Source organism: Salmo trutta, chromosome 2 (genome assembly GCF_901001165.1).
Source record: "Salmo trutta chromosome 2, fSalTru1.1, whole genome shotgun sequence".
NCBI lineage: Eukaryota > Metazoa > Chordata > Actinopteri > Salmoniformes > Salmonidae > Salmo > Salmo trutta.
This window is the reverse complement of record NC_042958.1, coordinates 15,367,863-15,379,605: the sequence shown is the minus strand read 5'-3', so window position 1 is coordinate 15,379,605 and position 11,743 is coordinate 15,367,863. Positions and strand designations below refer to the sequence as shown.

At 43.2% G+C, this 11,743-nt stretch overlaps 1 protein-coding gene across 3 annotated transcripts in view; it reads right to left on the bottom strand.

Moving 5' to 3' along the window:
- Nucleotides 1-365: 365 nt before the first annotated feature.
- The window catches only part of LOC115151868 (phospholipase D1), a 30,254-nt gene continuing 18,876 nt past the window's right edge, over nt 366-11,743 (bottom strand). For 2 of the 3 annotated variants that reach the window (XM_029696178.1, XM_029696187.1), the window contains exons 16-26: nt 8,454-8,585; nt 8,255-8,373; nt 7,978-8,091; nt 7,764-7,874; nt 7,589-7,677; nt 5,902-6,015; nt 5,486-5,535; nt 4,889-5,023; nt 2,508-2,661; nt 2,253-2,370; nt 366-2,094 (exon numbers count right to left, since the gene is read on the bottom strand). In XM_029696178.1, coding sequence (XP_029552038.1) covers nt 1,870-2,094; nt 2,253-2,370; nt 2,508-2,661; nt 4,889-5,023; nt 5,486-5,535; nt 5,902-6,015; nt 7,589-7,677; nt 7,764-7,874; nt 7,978-8,091; nt 8,255-8,373; nt 8,454-8,585 — 1,361 coding nt within the window. In that variant the 3' untranslated portion in view covers nt 366-1,869. Of the gene's footprint in view, nt 2,095-2,252; nt 2,371-2,507; nt 2,662-4,884; nt 5,024-5,485; nt 5,536-5,901; nt 6,016-7,588; nt 7,678-7,763; nt 7,875-7,977; nt 8,092-8,254; nt 8,374-8,453; nt 8,586-11,743 lie in introns of those variants that run through there. The other variant, XR_003867382.1, reaches the window with a different exon arrangement.

Sequence of the window (11,743 nt, the reverse complement as noted above, 5' to 3'; positions counted from 1 at the left end):
CATATTCTCTAGACAAGCAGGGCTCTTCATTGCAATGTTTTGCCTCTGGCCAGGTCATCATCATAGGGCTCCCGAGTGGCGCAGCAGTCTAAGGCACTGCATCTCAATGCTGGAGGCGTCACTACAGACCTTGGTTCGATCCTGTGCTGTATCACACCCGGCCGTGTTCGGGAGTCCCATAGGGCGGTGCACAATTGGCAGAGCGTTGTCCGGGTTAAGGGAAGTTTTGGCAGTCATTGTAAAATAAGAATTTGTTCTTAACTGACTTGCCTGGTTAAAGGTTACATAAAACATCTTTGTAAATGCAAATTGGCTCTCAACAGACTAACTTGGTTGTATTATAATTAAGACACATGACACTGAGAAAAACCAGAAATGTTTAATAGTTAATATTCATTTCATCAACGCACAAATAATTAAATACGTGAATTTTCAGTATTTGGGTTTTCCTACAAGACACAGTCTGTGCAAAAATTGCAATTTAAAGAAACAGGCTAATGAAAGGTAGAGTGAAAGAGAAATGGACAAAAGAGATGAACAAAGACAGGACAGAAAATAAATGAGAAGGAAGAGAGAAAAGGACATTGACAGAGAAAGGGGGACAGAGGACAGAGCATTGTCGATACATTCTGATATGAGACAGTTATGAGTTGGGACTTCCTCCCGTGGAGACCTCTTATCTCTGACAGAACTGTTACAGTCAGTAAAGTAAAAATATCACTTATTTTTGGTATAATGACCACAGTCCAACCATTTACTAGCAAGCAAACGGTAAGCATATCAGTTAGCTACCAGGGTTGGGCTCAATTCAAAGTAAATGACAATTCAATTATCGGGAAAAAATAGCATTTATTTTCAAGGACTTCTCAAACTGAAAAGAAGCAGCTATTTATCTCAATACAAAATCCCTTCCTGAACTGACTGTCTTCAATTAGAATTAAGACCAACCTTGCTGCTGTAGCTACATGCCGGGTGTAGCTAAAAATGGACTGACTCTAGCTAGCATGCTTATGATTGTATGGACTGGTAGCTAACATGACAAGTTACCAGCAACACACAGCAGACTGACTTGTTTTCATGCTAATGGATACATGCGGTGACTAGCGAGCATGCTAACAGCTACGTGCAGCATAATACAACATCCCAAGATGGAATACAATGTCCCTTTGTGTTTTGCTATTGTACAGGGTGTCTAGACCTCTAGAGACCTAAAGGCACGCTAGTAGAAACAGAGGTCCTTAAGGTCATAGTCTGAAATCCACAGAATGAATATGAGGAATGTAAGAGAAGGTATACTGCATTAACATTACCGTATCAATAATTGGCACTTGTGTTGAGTTCATGTGATTTCATTTTGGTGTTCAGGTCAGGGTTAGAGGTTAGATGCATGGCAGGGCTTTAATATGTCACTTTCACAATGTGACTGCAAGGGCACAGAGCTCTCTCTCTCACACCCCCCTCCCCTCCCCCTCTTTCTAACAGTCGCCGATATCACACTCTCCTTTTTTTCTCCCTCTTGTCTTTTTTTGTCTTACATTATTCTCAGGCCTTAGTATGTTTTCATAGAAACATCACACAGAGGAGTCTGAGCTGCGTTCTCCAGCCCTCACGGTATTCCATAGTGTTAGTAAACAGTACAGAACAGTTACAGAGCAGAGCACAGTCCGTTATGTTCCCTTAAACTACACAGACAGGTATGTGTAAGGTCCCACAGTTAATCACTCCATTGTCCTCTCCTCCTCCTTTGTTTTCTTCTTTTTAATGTAAACGTGAAGGTGCGGTCTGCTTTTCAGACACACACTCCAGAGTGGTGGTAGAGTTCTCTGGTATAGAATGTGGAGTGTGTGTGTAAAGTCTCTGGTCTCGGTCTCAGGTCCAAACCTCCATGGGGACCATGGACTCCTTGGAGCCGATGGGAGGAAGTAGATTCTGCTCAGATAGGAAGTCGAGCGGAAATTGGACCAGGAAGCCACGGATCTTCTTCAGCTCCTCATGAGCGCGTGCAGAATCCTCCCTCTCCAACCCCGGCTTGGCCAGGTAGCCTTCCAGTTCTAGAATGTTCCTGACATCACTGGAGGGAAGGCACCGGAACACCTGGGGGGAAAGAGGGAGAAGTTCAACTCTGTACTCTCTGTGATAGCAAAGCATAGGTAGCATTATGACATAATACTGACTGGGTTAGTTCTAATGTTGCATGTTAGTGTTTGTGTACCTTCTGGTAGATGGAGTGTTTTTGTGTGTCTGTTAGCTACCTTCTGATAGATAGTGGCGTTGCGAGCACAGGTGGTCATCCAAATCTCCTTGTAGAAGTGATCACTGAGAGGGTCAGACACGTCTATAGACAGATCAGTATGGGCCCCTAGGATAGTCCTGATGGAAGGCGGGAGAGAGGGATGGAGGGAGTGACGGGAGAGAGAAGGGAAAAAGTCTTAGTATTAAAGAGAAGAGTTGATTCCTCAGTGAGGTCGTAAGTCACAGCACTTGAAGGCTCACACACAGACACACACCTGAAGCACTCTAGACGTAGTGCCAGTGCATAGCGACCAGCCTGGTACTCCTGTCCATCCATCACCGCGGTAACGGTCTCCGAGTCTTCGACGATCACCGCCACCTCGCTGTCACGCTTCCCCAACATGCTGCGGTCGTTGATGTTGGCCGAACCTACAACAGACACAGAGGAAGCATTAGGTGTGTGTGGGTCCTTTGTGTCTGTCATTAGGACTTTTTGAAGCTCTTCTTTGACTATGAGTAAATGGATGAATGGATGCAGTAATAACACTGACCAGCAGATGGTAATGTTTATTTTTATTTATTTTATTTCACCTTTATTTAACCAGGTAGGCAAGTTTATAATTGCGACCTGGCCAAGATAAAGCAAAGCAGTTCGACACATACAACAACACAGAGTTACACATGGAGTAAAACAAACATACAGTCAATAATACAGTACAAAAATAAGTCTATATACAATGTGAGCAAATGAGGTGAGATAAGGGAGGTAAAGGCAAAAAAGGCCATGGTGGCAAAGTAAATACAATATAGCAAGTAAAACACTGGAATGGTAGATTTGTAATGGAAGAAAGTGCAAAGTAGAAATATAAATAATGGGGCTTTACATTTACTAATGTAAAGCTTAGGTTACAGACGTACATTAATCCAAACTTGCACACGGAAATCTAATACAATTTTATTGGTCACATACACATACAGTTGAAGTCAGAAGTTTACATACACCTTAGGCAAATACATTTAAACTCAGTTTTTCACAATTCCTAACATTTAATCCGAGTAAAAATTCCCTGTCTTAGGTCAGTTAGGATCACCACTTTATTTTGAGAATGTGAAAAGTCAGAATAATAGTAGAGAGAATGATTTATTTCAGCTTTTATTTATTTCATCACATTCCCAGTGGGTCAGAAGTTTAGATACACTCATTAGTATTTGTTAGCATTGCCGTAAATTGTTTAACATGGGTCAAACGTTTTGGGTAGCCTTCCACAAGCTTCCCACAATCAGTTGAGTGAATGTTGGCCCATTCCTCCTGACAGAGCTGGTGTAACTGAGTCAGGTATGTAGGCCTCCTTGCTCGCACACGCTTTTACGGTTCTGCCCACAAATATTCTATAGGATTGAGGTCAGGGCTTTGTGATGGCCACTCCAATACCTTGACTTTGTTGTCCTTAAGCCATTTGCGACCAAGCTTTAACTTCCTGACTGATGTCTTGAGATGTTACTTTAATATATCCACATACTTTTACTTCCTCATGATGCCATCTATTTTGTGAAGTGCACCAGTCCCTCCTGCAACAAAGCACGCACACAACATGATGCTGCCACCACCGTGCTTCACGGTTGGGATGGTGTTCTTCGGCTTGCAAGCCTCCCCCCTTTTCATCCAAACATAACGATGGTCATTATGGCCAAACAGTCTATTTTTGTTTCATCAGACCATTTCTCCAAAAAGTACAATTTTTGTACCCATGTGCAGTTGCAAACCGTAGTCTGGCTTTTTTATGTCGGTTTTGGAGCAGTGGCTTCTTCCTTGCTGAGCGGCCTTTCAGGTTATGTAGATACAGGACTCGTTTTACTGTGGATATAGATACTTTTGTACCCGTTTCCTCCAGCATCTTCACAAGGTCCTTTGCTGTTGTTCTGGGATTGATTTGCACTTTTCACACCAAAGTACGTTCATCTCTAGGAGACAGAACGCGTCTCCTTCCTGAGCGGAATGACGGCTGCGTGGTCCAATGGTGTTTACACTTGCGTACTATTGTTTGTACAGATTATCCTGGTACCTTCAGGCGTTTGGAAATTGCTCCCAAGGATGAACCAGACTTGTGGAGGTCTACAATTTCTTTCCTGAGGTCTTGGCTGATTTTTTTATTTCCCATAATGTCAAGTAAAGAGGTACTGAGTTTGAAGGTAGGCCTTGAAATACATCCACAGGTACACCTCCAATTGACTCAAATGATGTCAATTTGCTCATCAGAAGTTTGTAAAGCCATGACATAAACAGCTTGGAAAATTCCAGAAAATTAAGGCGCAGTCAACTTAGTGTATGTAAACTTCTGACCCACTGGAATTGTGATACAGTGAATTATAAGTGAAATAATCTGTCTGTAAACAATTGTTTGAAAAATGACTTGTGTCATGCACAAAGTAGATGTCTTAACCGACTTGCCAAAACTATAGTTTGTTAACAAGAAATTTGTGGAGTAGTTGAAAAACGAGTTTTAATGACTCCAACATAAGTGTATGTAAACTTCCGACTTCAACTGTATTTTGCAGATATTATCGCAAGTGTAGCGAAATGCTTATGTTTCTAGCTCCAACAGTGCAGTTATAACTAACAATACAGAACAATACACACAAATCCAAACCTACCCACCTATGATGACGGTGTTGTCATCTGCGATGAGCATCTTGCTGTGGACGTAGACAAGCTCTGTGACCAGGCGTCCCTCCAGTTCAGCGTGGGTCCTCAGACCACAGAACGAGATGTAGTTCATCCACTGCTCGTCCACTGAAACACACACACACACAGAACCAGTCCACTGAAACACACACAGAACCATAAATAAAGACAGAACCATGAACCATAAGGAGACAGCCTAATGTTAATTAAAGAGTAGGTCTGTGTTCTGCTAGGTGGGTGTGCTATTATTATTATTTTTTAAATTTAACCTTTATTTAACTAGGCAAGTCAGTTAAGAACAAATTCTTATTTACAATGACGGCCTACCCCGGCCAAACCCGGACGACGCTGGGCCAATTGTGCGCCGCCCTATGGGAGTCCCAATCACGGCGGGTGTGATAAAGCCTGGATTCGAACCAGGGACTGTAGTGAAACTATGGTTGGGTGTTTGTATTGGTCAGTATGATGCCACTTTGGTGAAGAGGGTAGCCTAACTGTGTAATGTGGCAACTAGCGTGAACTTCCCGTTACCCTTGTACACACACACACACACACACACACACGACTTACTTTCTCTCTTCAGCTGAGATATTATGGAACAATCTCCTCTGTTCATGGTTCTACAGAGAGTGAGAGAATGTTAACTCCAGGACCTGCCACTTCTAGATTGATGAGTCACAGGAACAGGGAGGGGTGTGTAGACAGCCTAGCCAGTGTGTAATGTAGTGGTTCCACAAGGATGCTAATTTGACCCATAAAGTCCATCTCCATGGGTGGAGTACACACACAGACACTTTACTGCTGTGGTTGTAAAGTGAAGGCAGGTCTTCTCAGTGTCTACTCTGTGTAAGCAGAGGTAGATATAAACCCTTTAACTGGCCTCCCAAGTGCCATCCCAAGCCTCCTCTGGCCACAGCCTTCTGAATCCCCTTATATTACAGCAGAGATACATTACACAGACAGACATGTCTAATCCGCTCACACACCTGTAGTTGTAGTGCATGACAGCCTGAATGGCACTGCCTCCTCCTGTGTTGATGTCTCCTTCAAAGCCGGGCAACAAGGGGGTCACCACGTACACTCGGAACTTCTTACCCTCCCTAAAAGGACACACACACAGTTTATTTCCCCCCCGGAGAAAGATGTGACCTTAAACAGTGGGAACATCCTCATGAAAGCTGCTGTTGCCAAGTGGAGCTGGTTATTCTTAGTGAGTGTGTTTCTACTGTACGTGTCATATCGTGTGTGTGTGTGTACAGTACCAGTCAAATGTTTGGACACACCAACTCATTCAAGGGTTTTTCTCTATTTTGACTATTTTCTACATAATAGTGAAGACATCAAAACTATGAAATAACACACATAGTAACCAAAAAAACAAACAAATCAAAATATTTTATATTTGAGATTCTTCAAAGTAGCCACCCTTTTCACTGATGACAGCTTTGCACACACTTGGCATTCTCTCAACCAGCTTCATGAGGTAGTCACCTGGAATGCATTTCAATTAACAGGTGTGCCTTCTTAAAAGTTAATTTGTGGAATTTCTTTCTTTCTTAATGCGTTTGAGCCAATCAGTTGTGCTGTGACAAGGTAAGGGTGGTATACAGAATATTACCCTATTTGGTAAAAGACCAAGTCCATATTATGGCATGAACAGCTCGAAACAAGCAAAGAGAAACGACAGTCCATCATTACTTTAAGACATGAAGGTCAGTCAATACGCAAAATTTCAAGAACTTTGAAAGTTTCTTCAAGTGCAGTCCAGAGTTACCTCTGCTGCAGAGGATAAGTTCATTGGAGTTACCAGCCTCAGAAATTGCAGCCCAAATAAATGCTTCACAGAGTTCAAGTAATAAACATATCTCAAAAATCAACTGTTCAGAGGAGACTGCGTGAATCAGGCCTTCATGGTCGATTTGCTGCACAGAAACCCCTACTAAAGGACACCAATAATAAGAAGAGACTTGCTTGGGCCAAGAAACACGAGCAATGGACATTAGACCGGTTTGTCCTTTGGTCTGATGAGTCCAAATTTGAGATTTTTGGTTCCAACCGCCGTATCTTTGTGAGACGCAGAGTAGGTGAACGGATGATCTCCACATGTGTGCTTCCCACCGTGAAGCAAGGAGGAGGTGGTGTGATGGTGCTTTGCTTAGAATTCAAGGCACACTTAACCAGCATGGCTACCACAGCATTCTGCAGCGGTAGGCCATCCCATGTGGTTTGCGCTTAGTGGGACTATCATTTGTTTTTTTAACAGGACAATGACCCAACACACATCCAGGCTGTGTAAGGGATATTTGACAAAGAAGGAGAGTGATGGAGTGCTGCATCAGATGACCTGGCCTCCAAAATCAACCGACCTCAACCCAATTGAGATGGTTTGGGATGTTGGACCGCAGAGTGAAGGAAAAGCAGCCAACAAGTGCTCAGCATATGTGGAAACTCCTTTAAAAAAAGCATGCCAGGTGAAGCTGGTTGAGAGAATGCCAAGAGTGTGCAAAGCTGTCATCAAGGCAAAGGGTTATGTCATAGTTTTTATGTCTTCACTATTATTCTACAATGTAGAAAATATGAGTAGTTGTGTCCAAACTTTTGACTGGTACTGTACATGTGTGTGTACGTGTGTTTGTGTGTGTATGTGTGTGTGGAGAGGGGGGGGGGGGTTACTTGTATGCTTGGATGATGCGTTCAGCGATGGCGTCTCCTATCTTGTTGAAGACATGTCTGTTATCAGTACAGCTGATGAAGAACTGGTTCTGAGAAACAGCAGGACATAGAAGCATGTTACACTACATAACGCCTATGTAGTGTTATGTATTGTACTGTATATGTACAACAGTACCTCTATGTAGATGTAGTGTTGGCTGTTCTTGATAGCGTGGACGTAGGCGTTGTGGATGGATTCTTCATGGTACTTTATACCAGCTGACCAGTCGGATGCTGAGCGCAGGATCTGACAGGGGACACAGACAGGGAGAGAGTGGAAATGTGCAGTTGGATATTCAAGCCATAAAACTTGTGTGTGTAGGATGGTGCGTTTGTTAGTGTGTGTTTACCTGTACTTTTGCAGGGATGCAGTTGGGGACCTGGTATCTGATCTCTCCTGCGGTAGTGTGAGACTTGGGCAGGAGGTACGGGTAGGAGAGAGAACGATACTTTGGCTTCATTATCTACAGCCAGATAGAGAGACAGACAAAGAGGAAGTGAAAGAGGGGATGCAGGACAGAGAGAGAAATGATCAAATACCAAAATGCTGTTCTTGTACAGAAATTGTGAAGGAGTCAGACATGTTACCTCTGACCCTTATTGACATCACTGTGACCTGTGTCTGACCTTGCAGAAGTTCCAGCGCTGGATGAAGTGTCTGGCCACATCCCTGGCAGCCTTCCCATGAACCACGGAGGCGATGTCATGCCACGGCATCCTGGGGTGGGTGTGTCTGTCAATGAAGTCTGGCGAGACGGGATACAGTCATGTACAGGTAGGTGTGTTTATGACCAGGTTCAACTGTGTGTTTAGGTGATGTGCTTACCGTCAAAGGGCTTGTCCAGTTGGATCCAGTCTTTGTATACGAAGTTGCAGTAGTCTTTCCCGTGCCAGAACCTTGTATCTCCAACCAACTCTCCTACTCCTCCTATTCCTGTTTGCATGCTACGCACCGTCTCTAAAGGCCAGACACAGACACATAGAAGTTAAACATCAAGTGTATAGGGCCAGGAGGTTTTCCTGACCCTGATCTGACCAGGAAAATGTTTCCCTGCACCTCCCAAAGCCAGCAGCAGGGGGCAGTGGAAATCAGAAGGGGAAAGGGGGATACCTAGTCAGTTGTACAACTGAGTGCCTTCAACAGGTAGCCTAGTGGTTTGCGTGTTGGGCCAGTAACCGAAAGGTTGGTAGATCGAATCCCCGAGCTGACAAGGTAAAAATCTGTCGTTCTGCCCCTGAGCAAGGCAGTTAACCCACTTTTCCCGGGGCGACAAAAGACGTAAGGCAGCCCCCCGCACCTCTGATTCAGAGGGATTGGGTTAAATGTGGACGACACATTTCAGTTGAAATCAGAAGAGATTCCAAGAGAGAGAGGTTGGTTGCTATAAGTAGTTAGTTTCAAGGTTTAAATTAATTTTATCAGGATTTGTTTCCTCAATGCATAAAACAAACAGTGGACAGAAAGACAGTTGAGAGTCAAAATAGTCCCCAAACGGACGGACGGACGGACGGACACACACACACACACACGGACACACACACACGGACACACACACAGAGAGAGAGACAACACGCCCCACACCCAGACAGCCATGACACAGAGTCACAGTCCATCCTGTTTCAGACAGATAAGTCAGCTCATTTACCAGCAGCAGCGGTCGTGTCTGAGTCTAGCTACACAGTTGTGCCCAGATGAACATTCACAGTAGTAAAAACATAGTGATCTGAGGAAAACATCTGAACATTCCCAGGCATAACCACAACCAGAAGGTGTGTGTGTGTGTGTGTGTGTATGTGTGTGCAAGCTGCAGTAAGCTGCCATTTTGAGGGATAATATGTCTGGGTGGGTCTTTGCCTCCTCCACATTCCTTGAAATTCTTCTGCCATAAAAACACACTGCAGAGGCCCTAAGCTGCATCATGGGGGATTCTTATTGACCTTGCACAAACAAAGTCTTGACATGAGCACACACTCTCATGCCACGCCAGGCCAGGCCAGGCCACGCCACGCCAGGCCACGCCACACGGTGCAGAAAGACCTGGGGCCTCATTTATAAACATTGCCATACACACAAAACATGCGTGCACCAGTTTTCACGCAAAAGTTGGCATTCATAAAAACTGAAATGTATGTTAGAATGTGCTTATCCTCCTGTAAACTTCAGACCATGTGTACGCACAGTTTCTATTGGTTGAAGTATTGCATTGCAAATAGGCAACAGTAGACTAGCCTTGTGCAGGAATATACGATGACAGTCTTATTTACAACAACAAAAACAAGTAGCTAAATATAATAAGATGCAATCATTTGCCGTTAGTTAGAAGAGCGGAAATATATTTATTTTATCTTTGCATTCTAAAATCATTTCAAATAATAATCTATTCCTATTGTTTATTTAATTTCCACAATCATTGCAGAATAAAACCTTGTCTGACTGGGATGTTTTTATACTTGCTACATCCGAAATAGCCTATAGGCCTACAACAAGGTTGGATAGGCACCATTCTTCCCATCTCTCTTAATTGGACCCACTTCACAGTAGTAAATAAACAGATATGCTTTTTAAGTATTTTGCTCTATGCGGACCGATGGTTCACCTCACCTTTTCCAATGACGTTTGTAGACTACGTCTGAATATTATAGCCTAATGTAACATTTTTTGAGTAAATAATATTTCAATTATAAACATAATAGTTTACATAATACATAGATATTTCCATACCATAGCCATTGCAGAATAAATTCCTCACCTTTTCTGGCATGATGAGTTCATATTCCTGAAGTAGCCATACAATAACTTCATTAACATGTGCATCTCTCATTGTGCCTAATAGATAGGCTATTAAACTTTCAGGTTATTGCTCTCTGCATCCGAATGGGAGCACGTTTTATAACATACAGAGTTTAACAGGTGAACAGACAGTTGATATTTAGCATTGAAATGTGTTAACTACCACTGTAAGTAGGCCCATTGTAGTTTACATTTTTTTCACTGAGTAGACAATGTTTCAGAATTCGCGGGCAGTGCAGCATATTTAGGTTCGGGAAAAGGTAAAATGTAAAACATTAGTGAATTCAAACGATCTGTTTACAGGTCCACAACGATGTGCAATAGTTTGTCTTTCAGACACGGTCAGATACAGCAAATGTCACCGCAAAAAAAATACATTCTGCCAAAATCTCCAAAGACATTGATCAAGTTCGCCATTGCTATTTCCTTTAGATACTGTCTTGGCCTAATTACAATAATTACAAAGTATACAGCAAATAAGGGTGTCTTTGTCACCATAATAGATGAATGATGGGGGTTTCCAGGCGGAGTTATAATGCTTGTTCACAGACGCAGTTTCACAACAGGTCTGATTTAATGGGAAACATGCCTATTTATGGCAGGCATGCGCCAAGTTGATCAATCTCAATATTTTGGTGCATGCTCAGTCTTTTCAGATATTTCATATAAAATGTACACAATGGTTATAAATGAGGCCCCTGAGATATTTGCACTCTTTCAGAGAGACACACGTGATGAACACTGAAAAGCACACTGCGTGATGAGTTTAGCAGCGGGGCAGTCAAAGCCCCGACCCCACAGCGCATCTTCCAATCAGAGACTAACTCACCAGCCTGTGCCAACCCAATGGGAGGGGCCAGTCTCAGCTCCACTCCTCTAGTAAGGATCAGATTGTGTTGGCTGTTGACGCTGTTCGTCCAACCTGGACACACAGACTGCCATTTAACCTCTGCAGAATATGGTCCTGTCCCTCTCTCTGCACTAGAAGTATATGGTCTCTAAATGCGTGCTAGTGAGTGAATTTCTAATTCTGGGAGACTCCAGACCAAAATGGGGATAGCGAGCTAGTATTGTAGTACCAAAGATACTGGTAACTAACCAAAGATATCTCATCGGCGTTGTTTCCAATGGGAGCAAATGAAGCACAGTGGGCAGAACAAGCAAGGAGGTGGGCAGAGCCAAGCATGAGCTAGCGAGATCCTATTGGTGCGTTTTAGCATGTAGTTGCATATTTTCCTTCTCTGTGAATTCCGTGTGTGCAATAACTCAATTTGCCCTTTAACTCCTTCTAAACAACAGATTTTTTTTACTTTGGCAAATGGTGA